At 48.6% G+C, this 16,278-nt stretch overlaps 7 protein-coding genes across 22 annotated transcripts in view; 3 read left to right on the forward strand and 4 right to left on the reverse strand.

Moving 5' to 3' along the window:
• Positions 1-7,015, reverse strand: part of LOC120896421 (actin-binding LIM protein 3) — a 39,075-nt gene extending 32,060 nt beyond the window's left edge. For 2 of the 15 annotated variants that reach the window (XM_040300543.1, XM_040300541.1), the window contains exons 1-2: positions 6,727-6,935; positions 5,531-5,847 (exon numbers count right to left, since the gene is read on the reverse strand). In XM_040300543.1, coding sequence (XP_040156477.1) covers positions 5,531-5,534 — 4 coding nt within the window. In that variant the 5' untranslated portion in view covers positions 5,535-5,847; positions 6,727-6,935. Of the gene's footprint in view, positions 1-5,530; positions 5,848-6,090; positions 6,232-6,726 lie in introns of those variants that run through there. The other 13 variants (XM_040300537.1, XM_040300535.1, XM_040300542.1 and 10 more) reach the window with 13 other exon arrangements.
• Positions 7,016-7,443: 428 nt separating this feature from the next.
• On the forward strand, positions 7,444-9,113 carry LOC120893587 (60S ribosomal protein L28). Its single transcript, XM_040295564.1, has 4 exons — positions 7,444-7,571; positions 7,886-7,990; positions 8,361-8,486; positions 8,722-9,113. Exons 2-4 carry the CDS (start codon positions 7,901-7,903, stop codon positions 8,977-8,979), a joined length of 474 nt encoding a protein of 157 aa, XP_040151498.1. The 5' UTR covers positions 7,444-7,571; positions 7,886-7,900; the 3' UTR covers positions 8,980-9,113.
• Positions 9,114-9,687: 574 nt separating this feature from the next.
• On the reverse strand, positions 9,688-10,479 carry LOC120893591 (transcription elongation factor SPT4). The gene is made up of 4 exons (XM_040295567.1): positions 10,314-10,479; positions 10,130-10,236; positions 9,988-10,043; positions 9,688-9,924 (listed from the first exon to the last, which is right to left on the reverse strand). Exons 1-4 carry the CDS (start codon positions 10,380-10,382, stop codon positions 9,806-9,808), a joined length of 351 nt encoding a protein of 116 aa, XP_040151501.1. The 5' UTR covers positions 10,383-10,479; the 3' UTR covers positions 9,688-9,805.
• Positions 9,758-15,285, forward strand: LOC120893585 (protein disulfide-isomerase TMX3). 2 transcript variants are annotated; one of them, XM_040295562.1, is made up of 3 exons: positions 9,758-9,832; positions 13,501-13,733; positions 13,839-15,285. In XM_040295562.1, exons 1-3 carry the CDS (start codon positions 9,758-9,760, stop codon positions 14,833-14,835), a joined length of 1,305 nt encoding a protein of 434 aa, XP_040151496.1. In that variant the 3' UTR covers positions 14,836-15,285. The 2 variants fall into 2 exon arrangements, with proteins under 2 accessions (XP_040151496.1, XP_040151495.1); XM_040295561.1 differs by lacking the exon at positions 9,758-9,832 and adding an exon at positions 13,164-13,394 and having other exon boundaries at positions 13,481-13,733.
• LOC120893586 (THO complex subunit 6) lies at positions 10,518-11,905 on the forward strand. The gene is made up of 3 exons (XM_040295563.1): positions 10,518-10,723; positions 10,806-11,210; positions 11,281-11,905. Exons 1-3 carry the CDS (start codon positions 10,614-10,616, stop codon positions 11,768-11,770), a joined length of 1,005 nt encoding a protein of 334 aa, XP_040151497.1. The 5' UTR covers positions 10,518-10,613; the 3' UTR covers positions 11,771-11,905.
• On the reverse strand, positions 11,782-12,967 carry LOC120893588 (nuclear envelope phosphatase-regulatory subunit 1 homolog). The gene is made up of 4 exons (XM_040295565.1): positions 12,654-12,967; positions 12,508-12,579; positions 12,298-12,432; positions 11,782-12,217 (listed from the first exon to the last, which is right to left on the reverse strand). Exons 1-4 carry the CDS (start codon positions 12,676-12,678, stop codon positions 12,051-12,053), a joined length of 399 nt encoding a protein of 132 aa, XP_040151499.1. The 5' UTR covers positions 12,679-12,967; the 3' UTR covers positions 11,782-12,050.
• LOC120893590 (programmed cell death protein 5) lies at positions 15,276-16,233 on the reverse strand. The gene is made up of 2 exons (XM_040295566.1): positions 16,032-16,233; positions 15,276-15,828 (listed from the first exon to the last, which is right to left on the reverse strand). The coding sequence occupies exons 1-2, from the start codon at positions 16,083-16,085 to the stop codon at positions 15,493-15,495; spliced, it is 390 nt and encodes a 129-aa protein (XP_040151500.1). The 5' UTR covers positions 16,086-16,233; the 3' UTR covers positions 15,276-15,492.
• Positions 16,234-16,278: the final 45 nt, after the last annotated feature.

Consider the following 16,278-nt stretch of genomic DNA (forward strand, 5'->3'; position numbering starts at 1 on the left):
AAAGCATAATGACCCATTATCATCCAGGAGAAAGTGATTCCGTTACACACCTGAGAATCGTTGACCTAACTCTTCAACATAAAAGACATATTACCTTCGAAAAATGCTCTAAATAGACTATACTAATCAAAAAAAAGGACACGCCCTACGCTGCATTAGTTTGAGGGGAAGCCAATCGCCCGAGAAAAAGGCTTTCCCCGATCTAATTCGTACAGCTACGAAATCAGACAGCAAAAAACACACGATGGGAGCAGCCACACACTTGCTTTGGCCCCGTTTTTAACTAATTGAATCTCCATTATGTAGTCAACGGCATGTAGCGCGCCAGAGCCCCAGCGGCACATCCACCACAACTACAACTAACCCAGCGCACAGCTAAACACTTTCAAAGGGCTAATGAACCTTTCGCCTCTGTAGCCGGTGAGGCGGGAGAAGGGCGCAGCCAAAAGGGCCGATGCATCTTCCTATCTTTCCCGCTTTATCGCCGTCTCTATCGCCTTCCAGCTGTGCTCCAGTTTATACGCAACCACGCACACACACATGCCGATTGTTTATTGCCAGTGTCTTGGGAGGAGGTTGGCTTGGGAGTTTCGAGGCAAATGCCGGCACGGATCGCTCCATCAAAACGGAACACCGGTCAAACCGGTGCCGGCGGGTGTGCCCTTTCTGAGGTTGGAGCTTTTCTTCGCCGCACTGCCAAGACAGATTGCCATTTCCTGTGTGCGTGTGCCATCACCACCATCGCGGCAGGCCATTGAGGATGATGATGATGACGAGCTGGGAGAAAGGACTGCGCCACCACTCGTTTTCCCCCCCATATGCAAGAAGCGCACACATTCCTCGTTACGAAGGAAACGGTGCCGAAGATGAAAATTTGCCATGAGAAAATTGCATCATCGAAAATGTCGCTCGCCGCGTTTGGTCGCCGCATCCGCAGCTTTTGCAACCGTACACCACCGCACAGATTGTTATGGCTTGTGACAAGCTTGTCGCCAGCTTGATGCTTCCCCTTCCTCCTCCTTCTCAGCCCCTCTGTGTGTCTCAAAATGCAATGCATACGGTGGAATGTGTGCGCGGCACGATCTATCACATCATCGTCTATTTTCGATGCTCACACGACGATCACGGACCAAAGACGACGGCGGCAGCGAAAGGGGCTGTGCCACAGGCGGAGCTGTGTGACGATGGTTTTTGGCTGTGTTTGTGTTTCGGCTAAACACGCTAAATCTATCCGCGTCCGTTCCCTTTATCCCGATCAATCTTCCCTTATGATGCCGTGGTTGGTTTCACCCGCCGTCACTCATGTGTGCATGTGCCGGGCGTGATTTGAACATTGAACCCCAAGTTGCCGCCATGTCGCTAACTCTCAAGTGCTTCCGACAACGGAAACAACAACTCCCCTACCCCTTGCCGTCAGGGATGGTAGTGTTTTTCGACAATTTTCTCGAATCTTTCGGTGTCCAAACACACACACACACTGCGAGAGATGGCAGATTCGCAAATCGTGTGACGTCAATTTCAAGGCCTTCACGTCACCTCACCGGAGAGTTGGTAGTGCGTGCATCAATGTGTAGCCACAACATCCTCTCTCTCTCTCTCTCTCTCTCCCTCTCTTTATCTCTCTCCCCATGCATAAAACGACTCCAAACCTGCTAGATGGGAAGTAATCGGTTCCATCCTGTAGTTGTCTCGTCATCTCGTCAAGTGTTTGAGTTTGAGCTGCCTCTCCCCACTGTCTGTCCGTGTCTTCCGTGCTCTGTGGACTGTTGAAAATCCCAGCTCCAATAAAGCTGTGGATGCTCACAGCTGCGTGTGTGTGAGCTCGAATTTGCAGGGTGGTCTGGTGCGGTTGCAAACTATTGTAAGTAGCAATCTTGCAAACTCTTCATTAAGTCTCATCGCCCAGCACGCGATTCAAACACGTAACAGGTAGAATATATGATAGGTTTTCTAGAAGTATAATTAAAACAAGATCGAAGCTGAAGCTTCTGGGAGACTCTTTTGGGGATTCTTTATCCAACAAGTCTCAATTTCAACACACCCAGCACAATATTATTAGGACCTTAACGACTCAAACAGTATCCAATGAGTGGATAAGCTACCCTTATCACTTCAAAGGTAAGAGCAAAAAACATTTTTATCGCTACAGCAGCCTACTCTATATCTAAATCTATATTTATTATGGATTCTTTTAGTAAAGTTAACTGTGCAAGATTAATGTTACATCAATTATCACGACTACAAAATAGAGTATATCTTCTTACAGAAGAGTCTTTCTTCAGTATTAAAAGATAAACAACGCTTGGTAATTACTCGTGGTCTCGTGGTACAGTCGTCAACTCGAACGTCTTAACAATATGCCCGTCGTGGGTTCAAGCACTGCCCTGACTACGTAGGACTTGACTATCCTGTAATGGGTAAATCAAAAAGTCACTGAGAGCCAAGCAGGCAGGACTTTTGAAACCGACATCGGTTGTTTTGACAAAGAAGAATAACTGTCCAAGATCAATGTTACTACATCAACTTGGGTGGACCATTTCCACAACTACAAAATAAAGTGTTCCTTTCTACAGAAGTGTCTTCAGTATTGCAAGATAAAAAACTCTTGGGAATTACTATTTTAGTTACGATTCAGATAAAAGGTATTGACTGAGAATTACCTACAGTTTGGATAGGTCAACTAACTGTACCTATGTACAGTCTTTCCCTGAGTTACGCGACACTCGAGCTACGCGAATTTTTATTATTGACAGTACAGATGTGAAATCGGTACAATTTTCTCCATCAATTGACAAATGAAAAATAATTTACATTTTTTTCAAAAGTTTTAAACTATTAATAACCAAATTTTCTTCATAAATTGCATTTAATAAGTAATAAATTACATAAATAAAATGAATTCAATCAAAAAATCATTATTAATCAAGTATATTTTGACTGTAAAACGTGATATTCGACATATGCGAATATCCGAGTTACGCGAATGTCTCCGGAATGCATAATTTTCGTAACTCGGCTAAAGACTGTATGTATTATAACTGCCCAATGGATTCCATTCAACCAATGAAGTCCTTAGCATGACAGTGTGCGGCCTAATAGTTTATCTAACTACATATACATTCCAGGCGTGGTACGATCGTTAAGATTACAAACTGTTTATTTTTGGAAGTCTCTTTATAAACTACAAACTCTTCTAGGTGTTCAATAAGGTAATAAATCCTAAAACTAAAGACACATGGAGCCTCTCGAGACGTCCAAGAATCGGCAAACAGTTTCATAATAACTCGAATGACAACACACAATTCCTTGCTGCTTCAATTACATAAATGAGTTTCGCTTTGGCAATAGCTTCCATTCCGGTCGGCTGGAATGTCCAACTCGGTAACACAAACCACCGTTAATAACATTAAAGTTCAGTGTCCCAATCTGCCATGGTGTCGATGAAGCATTACCAACCATCGACATAAAGCTCATAAATGAATGAAAAGAAAGTGCAACCAACGCTAGAGAGCCCGAAATGGGTTGCTGGAAAGAAAACGACCAAAATGGAGTTTTCGTCTCGCTCAACACACTTCCCCCCGCCTCAGCAACCGCATCGTACAGACATCCGGCAGCAACTTCTTCTTCCACCGATCATTCTCACTCCACGCCATTCTGCACGCTGTTCACATTCGGCACGTCCATCCGGCTTTTTGGAAAAATCGATACAACCAACCCAACTCCGGCAGTAGTCGGCGCAGCCCGAGAAGGGTTCCAGCCAGTCTCGGGGTCTCTCCCGGCGTAACGTTCCTCGCCTGCCCGGCGTCGGCAGACTCACCCTTCCGCCTTGCGTTACAACACCGTCTACGATTAAAGCCATCCATCACGGCAGAATGGTGGTCGGTGGGCTCGATTTGTTTCGGCCCTTTGGGCAGCAACTCCAACAGCAATAACAACGCCGGATTCTCTCCGCTCAGTTAGAAGAGAGCTGCTCGCAGGCAGCAGCAATGAACCGTGTTCTATAAACGACCCACCAGTGTGTGTTTGTGCACCGGCGTAGATTTTCCCGTTTTTCACACACACACACCAACACAAGAAAGGAACGGTATACAGATTTTCCAGATTCCGCCACGAAACGCCGGCAACGACATCCGACCCTCCTGAAGGAGGTCTTGGAAAGGGAACGGGGCCTGTATCGTTGGCATCGGTGCGAATGGGGAGAAATATTTTCACATCGAGCAAAAAAGGAACCCCCCCTCTGCTCTATTACAGCACCGACAAAAGCAGCCCCAGAAGAGACGAGAGCAGCAGCCAGCAGCCAACAGCAGCAGCGAGCGCGTCCGCACGCACTATTTATAATTAGAAAACCCCGTGCTGGCGAGGAATTGCCGGAGGACTACGCCCCAAAATAAAACGCCGCCTTTATAGAACGGTGCTACTGCTACAGGCCAGAAGAAATGTTGGAAAATGGGAAGCGAGGAAGATATTATTTCGCCCTTTTTTTAGGGTGCGTTCTTCTCTGGGGCGATGATGCCTTGCACCGTGCGCACCGGGGAAGCGATCGGAATTTCGGAAGACACTCTCGCACGAGCGGCAAAAGATGCAACGCTCGTGGCGGCCGGTGCAACTTCACAGACTGGTGCTGTATCCGCCTCCGGTGAGATTGGTAAATAATTTCGTCCGCGGCATTTTTCACCACCTCCCCTTTTCTTGTGTTATTTTTTTGCATTTTTGAAGTCGTCCTTTTGCGCTGTACGGCACGTGCACGGTAGCAGGCAAGTGTTCCCTCTCCTTACAGGGGTTTTGCTGGTTTGTGTGTGTGAACAATTTTCCACGGGGACGTGTTTTCACCCCGAGTTGGTCTCTCCGTTCCATTTCTTCTACGCCGTTTTCTCATTTGCGGAGAAGCATTCCAAGCAGAGTCCTAACCATTGACCTTTTCCTTTGACATTTTAAAAAGGGTTTGATGTCCCAAAGGAATGGGGAAAATATATCTACAAGAAAGAAAAAAACAATTGAATACATTTCTTCTCGATAAAGAACCACTTTCCATGGACAATTCCAAAATGGATGAATGTTTTTCTCCATGCCGCTCGATTGAAAGACATCCTTCATGGTAGGAACATTTTCACGCATTTTCCCTGCACGATGATTTTCACTTCCACACAAACACACACCCATATCATCGAACGCGCCTCGGCGTCATGGTGTTGGTGTGTGCGTGTGTTTTTCATGCCATTTCATTTCCCCGCACTGCATCGATTCGGTGTGCAAAGGTTTTGGTATCCTTCGAATGACCGTTTTCCCGATATGCCCCCTTCGGTGACATTTTCCTCCACCACCACCACGATCCCTTGTCGCTTTTCTTAGCCAGCACTGTACAACAGTCACAAACACACACACAAAACGCCCCTTTCGGTTTGACAGTCGCGGGCGCAGCATTTTCCTTGCTTTTCTTTCTCTGATGTTCACCCCCACCCAAAAATCCAGCAATAATCCCCACCCCCAGCAGCTTACACAGAGACACACAAACACAGATAAAGACACTTACCCATTTTTCGGTTCGTATTTTCTTCTATTCCCTTTTTGCTGCTGCTGCTGCTGCTCTAGACTTTCCGGAGTTGCTGCCGCTGTTGTTTTTGTTGTTGTTGTTGTACCGTTTTCGCCGCTTTTCGTGGATGGGTGTATAGGGGTAGCTTTTACCCTCACTGTGCACCCTTTGCCGAAACGAGCCGGGAAACAGGAGGTTCTTTACTGCCCCGTGCGGTTGCTTCGATTAACACCTCGATTTTTTTTTTCACTCTTCCACTTCGTTCTCTGGTGGTTTTTCGACCAACAATTTCGACTTTGAACCTTTTCGATGCCTGCCTAATGAAAGGGGAGGGGAAGGAAGAAACGAATTTACTCTTTGCACAGAATCTCACTCACACACACACACACACTACTCGCTTTTCCTACACGCGATGAAAAGCAAAACACTTCCGCTCAGCAAAAGAAACTCAGCGTTTTGAGAGGAAGAAGGATGACTTTTACAGCGCCGAGACGCACTTGCAATTGGTGTGCCTTTGAAAGAAAACTAAAAAAAAACCCGGGAAGCACTTGTGTGCGTACTTTTACTTTTCGGCAACACGGCGTTTTCTTGCCCCTGTTCTTTCGATCACGCTTCCCGATGCGCCGAGCGGAGAGGGTTTCCTTTCAATTCAGCGGGCACGCGAAAAAGGCACACACCAAGTGAGGAACATCTTTTGCGGGCAACTTTCTCTCTCTATCTCTTTCTACTTTGCGCACAGCAATTGTCGGCGCATCCCGTACAGGCACACACACACACGCACGTACACACTTCTTTACGCAATTGCCGCAGCACCGCATCAACGAGGAACCCTCTACACACACACAGACACACACGAGCGCACCCGCTTGCTTGTAGGAAAAGTGGGAAAAGCTGGCAAATTTTCTTCTCCCTATCCCGTTGTGGTGCAAAAGGCTTGTTTTACTCGCTGGCCAAAAAGGAACGTTTGCTTGATGAAATCGAATTTAAATCGCGAAACAGTTGACGCCAATTTCGGAAGGTTCGACAGTGCCGCAAACACACGCTTGGGGATAGTGTTTTTTGCTGTTTAACGGATTTCGCGGAAAATTAAGCCACTGTTCCAGTGTAGCGAGAGCCTCCCTGACACTGACCAACGCGCGTATTGGATGAATGAACTGCCGCCACCCACAGCAGCGAGCACGGTTATTCACAATTACCGATAAATACACAAGAGCCACGGAGTGGCTGCTATCGTGGCTAGAATTCGTCACAATTACCCCAACGAAAAGAGCACACTAAAGACCGACACCGAGAAGACGTTTTTTCATTAGCTTTAACTTTGCTGGCAGCGCTCACCACTTGCCGTATTGCCGCCTGCTACGTACCACACGCAAAACACTTCTGTTGACTTCGACGGGCCGCACCGAACTGCCAGCAGCACTTGGCTGACGATACACTATGGGGATTTTGGGGTGGAGAGCGGGAGGAAAGTGTAAATAGCCCTTTCTGTCCGAACAATAGCACCGAAACTGAAAGTTATTTATACGATTTTAAAGCAATAACTAAGACGAGCCTTATCAACTGAAGTTGAATGATGTATGTGTGTTATTTTAGCGTAAACATTATAATTGTTTTTACGCAAATCTACAGGACTGTCTGTAGCCTACCAATCGAATGACATTCGCTAACAAGACGAACATCGATTTTTCTCAATTTAGAACAACATGTGTTCAATGGCTGACATTTTTAGTTTAACAACTTATTCATGGAATATTTTTGATTCAGAACGTTCCAAAACTCGTTATTAATCATTTTTATAATTATAAAACAATTTTAATCCATAAATTTACCTGCAAAAGTGATGAACCAAATGCAACACAAATCACAACCTTTTTAGTACAACACTTATTTGCTTGAAAATTGTTTACACCTATGAGTTTGCTTGATTCGTGCTAAAACACCGCTTCCGCCTAAACGTCAAGGCTTTGCTGTCTTTTCGCGTCTTGGAACTGGAATCGAAGTCCACAGCAGGTCTTTCCGATCTTGTCAGCCGACACAAGAGGTGAGTTTCTCTCGTCCGCTCGTGGTGCAAACTAGTAAAATGGCAACAAAATCACTCTTGGCCAAGTCCTTACAAACCGCAAGTGGAAGCTGATGGTTAAGACCGAAACATAACTTAGGAACAGATAATTGTACGCGCTTGGAACTTGAGTGATTTTTGCTGATAGATTGTTAGCTTTTACTGCATCGGCGCTACACGTGGAGCCGCTTCATGCGCCATCTTTGATGAAGGCGTTGAGTTGTAGAAACAGCGGCGTGGAGTTTGTGATATGAAGTGAACTAATGTGCTGTTCTTTTGTTGGTTGAATTTTGCAGAAGCTTGAAATAATCATGGCATCGTCCCATCTGAACTGGTTGATCGTGCGCGATCACAACGCGTTCCTGCTGAAGCGAAGGGACATCCGGAAGCCGTTCAGCACGGTAAGTGGTCTCGGACTGGCTGTACATATTTTAAGCGGAAACATCCTACACGCGGAAAGAAGGGAACCAAGTAGCTCCCATATCGGCATTGTGCTGCTGCTGCGCGTGGTTGTCCTCCAAACATGATGAACATTTTCCACCAAGATCGCTGAACAATTGTGATGCGAGTTAAATTTTGCTACTTCTGATGTTTAGTTTGAGAGACTTCCACGTTCCAACCTCGCCAACGGTTGCGGAGTTGGTGGTTGATAGCGGACACGCGGAGCACATTGCGCGTGGAGAATGTTTCCACTTAGAAACGGATACACGAGGTTAATAAGATGTTAATATAGATTCTCATTCTCACCAGAACCACCCAACTTCTTTGTAGGAGCCCGGAAACCTGACCAACTTGAGCTCGTTCCGTTACAGTGGGCTGGTCCACCACAAGACCATCACGATTACGCCGGCTGAGAAGAAGGGCGTCAACTTCGTGTACAACCGCAAGAAGGTCTTGGTAAGTTAGCAATCCTGTCAAGCCAGGAGAAGCACATGTTTTGTATGGTTCATGGGAATTGTTGTTTTACATGAGGAACAGTGTCGGCCGAAGAACATGACGACTACGTCCACTACCCAAAACTGATAAAATAACATTCCTAATGAACTTGCTTTCCATAATCAACCCATCCTAGGACAAATAGTTCAACAAATAATTAACGAAAAATCTATTTTCTTACTCGCCCCTTTAACAGAACAAGCCAGCCAAGGCGCCAGTCAAGGTCACGCTGAAGCAGGGACCGCGTCGTACGCTGAAGAAGATTGCCAACATGATGAAGGCCAACCGGTACCGTGCGGATCTGCGCGGAGCCGCCCTTCGCCGTGCCAGCGCCATCCTTCGCTCGCAGCGCCCCACCAAGACCCGAAAGGGTAAGGCTGGAGCTGCGCCGGCAGCAGCCACCGCCGCTGCCGCCGGTACCGCCGCGGCTGCCGCTCCCAAGAAGGCCGAGTAAGCGTCTTTTTGAGAGGGGAAGGTGGTTGATTCTTGCTCTCTGAGAGGGTAAGAGAAGACCAGCACGTGGATGGGAAGGTATTCGAAGCGGGAAAAGGATATAAAATAATAAAAACTTAAATCCTATTTTGGCAACTTTTCTTGCTTTTGTTCGAGTTAAGATGTTTGAGAAATATGCTAAGATTGAAAAAGACCGCGTTTACAAACATTGGATGGGTCAAAGCACGCGGGATTGAATATTTTCGGGAACGGCAGAGTGCATTGTAATTGTAATAGCTGCCACTCATCGAAATGTGGTTAACCTCGCGAATCGCATGCGTCTTATTGCTTTCTTTTTCTTGTCTTTTCTGATCTTTTCCCTTCTTGGAACCTTCCTACATTTCCATCATATGTACATGTAGAGTTTATCAATTTGGTTCTGAACCTAAAACAATATCGACACTTTCTTACAAAACTTTGCTCTTAATGCCGCAAACCTCAATCACAGGACAGTGACGAATTAAGACGAATGAAGACCTTAAGCGAGGAGGCGTTGTACTTAAGAATTCCTAAGCAAGTTCTCTTGTGAACGAGAAGTGAGCTCTTTTTCTCGGTGCCTTACATGACCACTTTTAGCGAAGTTGTTCAATGCTCCTCTACCACTGGATTACATTTTGAAATTCTTCAGTCCCCTTGTAAGAAAATGATTAAACAGACCCCTCCATTATGATTGCAGTTTGTGGCTATTTTAAATTAGCGTCAAATAGTATTTTATTTATAGCTTATTGGTTCTTATATTAATGATTCCGTCTTCTTTGTTTGTAAAATATATAAGCGACGATTTAATCCTATCGTTGGCTCGTGTCACGGGGACGATACGGTATGCCACGATTTTTCATCTCCCTGATGATGCTGTTGGGTAGTCGTCCCGAGACGGATATCGCATAGATGCCTTTTGTGAAGCGACCTACAATTAATTCCAATGTAATTAATCCACCTTATTCCGCCTCTCTCACACCCGGATACATACTTATTCTTTGCCATTTGCAAACCCAGCTATCATCCGGACTCATCACCGCGATCATTCTGCACCAAAACGAGTCGGAGGAGGAAAAGCAAAACAAAGCCTAGTGAATTACAGTACCAAAACCGACTGTGTAGTCCTTTCTTACCCATCGAAATTGTTGCTGGTGCAGTCGTACACCTGTTCGCGGTTGTTTTTCATCCGCAGAAAGTCCTCGCAGTTATCACAGCCGTCCGTTTCGAACTGATCGAATGACTGGAAAGAGCAAAGTGGGAAGAGCAAGTAAAGAATGCTGCTTGTCCGGTGGGAATACGCTGCACTTCCGCACTTACCTTGATCATGGAACACACCAGACATGCTCGCAAAGCGCGCAGATCTTTTGGAATTGCTTCGAAAGCCATTATTTGCGCCGGAGAAGCTATAAAACTCGAAGAAAATCCAGTATTGATGCACCTCCGCGTCGGTCCCGTTTGGTTCACGAAACAATTGTTTATGTTGACGTTTGCGCCGTTGACGTTCGGCCCGTTGACACTTCGCTGTGGGCTTGAGCTGTCAACGCAGCAAGCTTGTTCCCCGGACGCCGGGCAGAATCAGAAAATAAACAACGCTCCGCAAACTCTCAGCATCCAACCATGATCGACATCAGTCGCTGCTACTACACGACGATACACTCGCAAACACTGTCGACCGATGGCCGGTTCCTGTTTTGTGGAAGCAATTTCGGGGAAATATTTTTGTTCAGGTAAGAGCTGCGTTTGTTGCGGCGTCGTTGCTGCACCACACAACCATCTCACTCCCGTTTGGCGGACGCTTTCTCATTTCAGTGTGGAACGGATAACGTCCTGCAATGCGGCGGATTCGCCCCCGCTGGAACTGGACCAACTGCCCACCGTTCCCCTGCAGACGCTCTCGGTTACGGACCGTTGTCCCATCTACAGCCTGTCGTTTCACAAGGACTTCCTGATCGTGGGATTGAACGGGGAGATATGCGGCTTCCAGTGGTCGAGCAAAGCCGGCACGATTGGCAAGAAGGCTTGGACGGTAAAGATGCCCGCCCCGCCCGAGAGCGCGGACATGAGCGAAGTCAACTACATGTGGCTGAACGCAAAGGACGACATGCTGTACGCCGGGTGTGGTGATAATGTGCTGTACGGAGTGTCCCTGGAGGATGGGAAAGTTTGCCGAGAGTTCCATGGCCACACGGACTACATTCACTGCGTCAGTGGATGGTAAGCCAAGGGGAACAAATGAAGCGCATCATACGGGATCGATTCTAATCCTTCATTCTTCCATTTTTAGTGTGGGCAAGCTGGCAACTGCTTCCGAGGATGGTTCGGTGCTGCTGTGGGACAGCCGGCAGAAGACGTCGTACGCCAAAATTGAACCCCACACCAAGCCAGCCCTACAGCGGTCCGAGTTTGGCCGTTGGCAGGGCACGGTAGCCATGACCGAGGATTGGCTGGTATGTGGCGGTGGTCCACGATTCTCTCTCTGGCATCTGCGGTCGCTGGACTGTACGGCCGATTTCGATTTCCCCGATCGCGTGCACGTGTCCGGGTTCGTGGACGATCTTATCTACGCCGGTGGCGACTGCCGGAAGTTCTACCAGTACAACTTCAACGGTGATGTGACGGCCGAAATACCCACCTCCGGCTCGTCCGTCTACAGTGTAGCGCTGCAGACGGAACCGTACCGGTTCCTGTCAATTGCCGGCGCCTCCGCACAGATCGATGTGTGCACCAACTTTTCCTACCGTGATATCATTCTCAACACGTACGCGAAACGGTAAGGGGCCAGCGCTTTTGTTGTGGTTTAGCATCAATCCTTTTATTCCTGAAACTGACGCAAAATGTACAAAACACAAGCATATGGAGCAAAACTAAATAAACTCGATCGGGAGGGTGTCCGCGCACCCCAATACCAATACTAGCGTTTTCGGTTTGATTCAGCGAGAAGGGAACGGAGTAGGGGGTGGATGAAGATGGGTAGTTTTATCCTCTATTTACAGCGACGCGTGGCAAGCAGGTAATAATGGTGTGCTTTACGTACGGGGCACGAATTACGCCATCCTAACTCATATCCATGTAGCGAGAGTTGTTCGTCGGTCTGGGACGCACGATCAGCTTGCCCGTTTCGTCGCAGGACATGTTAAACTCGGCCAGTACGTTTCTCGTGCGTGATGTGATGATTTGCGGCGCAATCACCAGCTTGTGGATGCCGAACATGAACAGAACCACTGCAAAAGAAAAGGGAACAATTGAGGACGTTTCATTGAGTTTGAGGCGACTCCGGCCGCAAAAAGCAACACCAATTTACACAGGAAGAGGGTTGAAATGGTAAAAATGCCATGGTTCAGCAGCGAATCCATCAGCGGCACGACGGAGGTCCGCGGGTCCGTTAGCCAGTAAAATGCACTGACGCAGGTCACTAACGCGGTGACACCGAGCAGCACTGGAACGAGAAGAGCGGGCAAATCGCAGTGTGTTAGATTGGTCGTTCCGGTTCCCACGGTAAGCAGCCACTTACGCCTCCATCGTAGAGTCGGCGGCTGCAGACAGGCAATCACTTCCGTCAGCCGTCGTTCAAATGCTTTCAGGTCTGCAAAATGTTCGAAAACAGAGTCTAAGCAAAGTAGAATCAAAGCAGCACTGACACCTACAACTCGCACTCACCCTCACACGTTTCCGACGGGGACATTTTGGAGCGATTGCGACGACCAATTGTGAATTAGGATTAGGAACACCTTTTCGGATAAATACACTTACTCTGCCCGGGCTGGAACGCTGACTAAGCACTGGGCATATTTGGTGCGCGTAGAATTCACCTTTTTCTCGAACAGTTTTCTGCGGGGCCGCAGTGTTGATGTTTGACGCGAAATGATATGCGCGAAGGCAGGAAGAAGAAGAAAAAAATAAATACACTTTGACAGCGAGAAGCTTTTCGGCCTTCTTCTGCTGACCCAGCAATCCAATATACGACAAGTGACTAGCAAACTGTGCCGAAGAAAGTGAGTTTTTTATTATTTTATATCAATTTGCCTTTTGAAAAGTGCCTTCGCTTTCCGAGAGCAATTTCTATTGATTTTTGTTTAATTTTCCTCGTGGATCACACGCCGTGGAGCCACTTTGACAGTTGCAAAATGTCAACACTCCGTTCTGCAGAGAACTGTCAAATGAGCAGAACCAGCAAAAAAAAATCAAATTCTCTTTGCATTTGTGTTATCAAGGGCTACGATTACGATACAGCAACAAAGTTCTGCCTAGTTTAATTTATTGCATTCTCGCCATGTTCGGTTATTGAACGAGAGAAAAAAAAAACTTTCTCCACATACCTTGCTGCCGCAGCTGTGCACCTTTCAAACCCGAAAATTAATAAAATGTACACGCTGTGCAAGCTACTGATTGCGCTGTGCTGTGAGTATGCACAGGGGAGAAAAAAACAAAATCGATTCCTTCGATCACTGACGCAATTTTAATTAAATTATGTCCACCCCTCGCAGGTTTCACAACGCTAGCCCACAGTTCCCGGGTGCTCGAGCTAAGCGATCGGTTTCTGGACGTCCGGAACGAGGGCCAATGGTTCGTGATGTTCTATGCGCCCTGGTGCGCTCACTGCAAAAAGCTCGAGCCGGTGTGGGCGCTCGTCGCTCAGGCGCTGTACAACACGAACATCCGGGTCGGCCGGGTCGACTGCACACGCTTCACTGCCGTGGCGCAGCACTTTAAGGTCAACGCTTATCCGACGATTATTTTGTACGTACCGTTTGTTGCGGGCTCTGCCTCGGCGGATGGGCGAACCACACCCAAATGCGCTGTGAAAAGAAGTTGTTTTCATACTTTTTCCTCTTTGCTTTGCAGCGTTAAAGGACCGTACGATTATGTGTACAACGGAGAGCGTTCGAAGGAGGAGCTGATCCATTTCGTGAACCGCATGTCCGGCCCACCGGTGCAGCTGGTAACGCGTGCGGACAGTATCGACATCCTCAAGTCGAACAACCCGATCTTTTTCACGTACGTCGGCAAGCAGTCGGGATTGCTGTGGGACGTGTTTTACAGTGCGGCCGAGTCGTACCAGGCGCACGGTTACTTCTACGCCACCTCGGTCGAAATAGCGAAGCGGCACTTTGACGTGGACACGGTCCCGGCGGCGCTGGTGTACAAGGAGCGCAGCCACTACTACTTCCCCTACTCGGACAACTTCGAGCGGATCGAGCCGGCGCATCTGAACGACACGCTGTTCCGCTGGGTGAACGAGGAGCGGTTCGCCACCTTCCCGAAGGTGACGCGCAGCAACATTCACCATCTGGTGCAGACGCAAAAGTATCTCGTGCTGGCGGTGGTGGAGGAGAACAAGCTCAGCGAGATAGCGGCCCACGAGCAGGAGTTCCGCGACATGGTGGAGATCTTCGTGCACAAGAACAAGCACAAGTACCACGGGCGGTTCCAGTTCGGCTGGGTCGGTACGCCCGAGCTGGCCCGCTCGATCGCGATGGACAGCCTGCCGACGCCCCATCTGCTGGTGCTGAACGCGTCCACCAACGAGCACCACATCCCCGAGGACGATCCGCTCCAGCTGACGCCGGAAGCGATCGAGATCTTCCTCGACAGCATCCACAACCAGACGGCGCCCACGTTCGGTGGCAACTCGCTGCCGGTGCGCATCTACCGTGCCTGGTTCGAGGCCAAAACGTCCCTGTACGAAATGTGGATCGGCAATCCGGTGCTCACGACCGTGCTGTTCGGGCTGCCGCTCGGCTTCCTGTCGCTCATCATGTACTCGATCTGCTGTGCGGACATTCTCGACGCCGAGGAGGAGGACGACGGGGCCGACCAGCGGCACGAGAAGAAGGAGTAAGGCGGTCAGGCGCAACGGTCAGGTGGTGTAGGTGCGGCTGGCCCATTGAAATCCATGACAGTTTGAAACGCGGCGAGGGGGAAGGCCCACTTCCACACTACTACTTCTAGTCATACCACTTGGTTTGTCTTCAAACTGTAACGATGTGTCCATTCCGGCGAGGCCCGTTGGGGTTTGTTTGGCGGGCAGATGCTCCGAGGCTGAGGCCAACGACTTACCACACTTTACATAAGGTACAATGTATTAGGATCATTTTAGACAATTTTTAACTCCCGGCAGCTATCTGTCCCTTCCACCACTCCGGCCGCGCACACGGCTCCGGAGGGCGGTTTCGTACGTGTTTATGTGTGCGTGTACGTGTGTGTGTGTGTATGTATCTGATGTATGTTTAGAATGTTCTCAGTTTTAGGCAGTGGCAATGGAGCCGGAAGAGAATCATCTTAATTTTTACCCAAAAAGCGTATTGCCGTTATTGCGTTTATTCGGTGTGGAGATGCTTGATGACACGCCGGGGGGGGAGAAAGGGAGATAATAGATAATATCTGTGAGGTCTGACTGTTTCCGCCTGTGTGCCGTGCGGGTTTAGAGCGGTTTGGAAGGCAAAGCGTGCGCCGGACTGGACGCGCTGTACGAAGGAAACCAGAATCCAGCTCCACCTTAAATGCCGTAATCGTCATCGTCATCGTCCGAGTCCAGTGCCGCCCGCCTTCGGTCGAACTTGACGGTCGAGTTGCTGCGCGGCATCTGCTGGTTGAGGCTCTCGAGCAGCTTCACCAGGCTGGCGTCGTCCAGCTTGTCGCCGATCTGGCGCGTCTGTGCCATGCGGATGATCATGCCCTCCACCATCTGGGCCTTCTCCGGTTTGCTGAGCTTGAGCGTGTTCAGCCGTGCCCGTGCGTCCTGATCGAGCAGCTGCACCAGCATCGCGTTCTTCATCTCCTCCTGTGCCTGCCGCTGTTCCTGCATCGCCTTCTGCTGGTCCGGATTGCCGCCCTGTCGGTGGGAACGAGTTACATGGAGTTACATTATTTCGTGCCGCACCGCTTTCCTTTCACAACAATCATTAGTGTTGCTACTAAAACACTACTAAATATAGCCACAATACGTCGCAGATGTATCGAAACTTGTGGATGGATTACTCATTTCGGACCACACAACACATGGCCGTGTGGGGGGAGAATGCTCGGTAGGCGTACCTGCATTTGCTGCATCCGCTGCTGGCGGATCGCTTCCAGTTCTGGGTCATCCATTGTTGTGCTGTGTTATATCTTTGCTATTGCTCGCCGCCTGGAAAATGGTCCAATATCACACGATCATGCAAAACGACGGAGGTTAGCTGCTGGACACCAAACAAATCTTTTTTCTTTTTTTCCGCCCGAGTTCTCTATTGCGCCGGGTTTGACATTCGTTCGGCGAGGGCAACACAGGGTGGTTCGTTGGATT

Source organism: Anopheles arabiensis, chromosome 2 (assembly GCF_016920715.1).
Source record: "Anopheles arabiensis isolate DONGOLA chromosome 2, AaraD3, whole genome shotgun sequence".
Taxonomy (NCBI): domain Eukaryota; kingdom Metazoa; phylum Arthropoda; class Insecta; order Diptera; family Culicidae; genus Anopheles; species Anopheles arabiensis.

Coding starts and splice junctions, on each gene's coding strand:
- LOC120893591 (XM_040295567.1), bottom strand. CDS start 10,382: ATGGCTTTCGAAGCAATTCCAAAAGATCTGCGCGCTTTGCGAGCATGT. Junction 10,237..10,313: donor TGGTGTGTTCCATGATCAAG/GTAAGTGCGGAA, acceptor TGCTCTTTCCAG/TCATTCGATCAGTTCGAAAC. Junction 9,925..9,987: donor TTGCAAATGGCAAAGAATAA/GTATGTATCCGG, acceptor AATTAATTGTAG/GTCGCTTCACAAAAGGCATC.
- LOC120893587 (XM_040295564.1), top strand. CDS start 7,901: ATGGCATCGTCCCATCTGAACTGGTTGATCGTGCGCGATCACAACGCG. Junction 7,991..8,360: donor TCCGGAAGCCGTTCAGCACG/GTAAGTGGTCTC, acceptor ACTTCTTTGTAG/GAGCCCGGAAACCTGACCAA. Junction 8,487..8,721: donor ACAACCGCAAGAAGGTCTTG/GTAAGTTAGCAA, acceptor CCCCTTTAACAG/AACAAGCCAGCCAAGGCGCC.
- LOC120893590 (XM_040295566.1), bottom strand. CDS start 16,085: ATGGATGACCCAGAACTGGAAGCGATCCGCCAGCAGCGGATGCAGCAA. Junction 15,829..16,031: donor AGCGGATGCAGCAAATGCAG/GTACGCCTACCG, acceptor TCCCACCGACAG/GGCGGCAATCCGGACCAGCA.
- LOC120893585 (XM_040295562.1), top strand. CDS start 9,758: ATGATTCCGTCTTCTTTGTTTGTAAAATATATAAGCGACGATTTAATC. Junction 9,833..13,500: donor TGGCTCGTGTCACGGGGACG/ATACGGTATGCC, acceptor ACGCTAGCCCAC/AGTTCCCGGGTGCTCGAGCT. Junction 13,734..13,838: donor GCTTATCCGACGATTATTTT/GTACGTACCGTT, acceptor TTTGCTTTGCAG/CGTTAAAGGACCGTACGATT.
- LOC120893586 (XM_040295563.1), top strand. CDS start 10,614: ATGATCGACATCAGTCGCTGCTACTACACGACGATACACTCGCAAACA. Junction 10,724..10,805: donor GGGGAAATATTTTTGTTCAG/GTAAGAGCTGCG, acceptor TTCTCATTTCAG/TGTGGAACGGATAACGTCCT. Junction 11,211..11,280: donor ATTCACTGCGTCAGTGGATG/GTAAGCCAAGGG, acceptor TTCCATTTTTAG/TGTGGGCAAGCTGGCAACTG.
- LOC120893588 (XM_040295565.1), bottom strand. CDS start 12,678: ATGTCCCCGTCGGAAACGTGTGAGG. Junction 12,580..12,653: donor CCCGTCGGAAACGTGTGAGG/GTGAGTGCGAGT, acceptor AACATTTTGCAG/ACCTGAAAGCATTTGAACGA. Junction 12,433..12,507: donor GCCGACTCTACGATGGAGGC/GTAAGTGGCTGC, acceptor TTCTCGTTCCAG/TGCTGCTCGGTGTCACCGCG.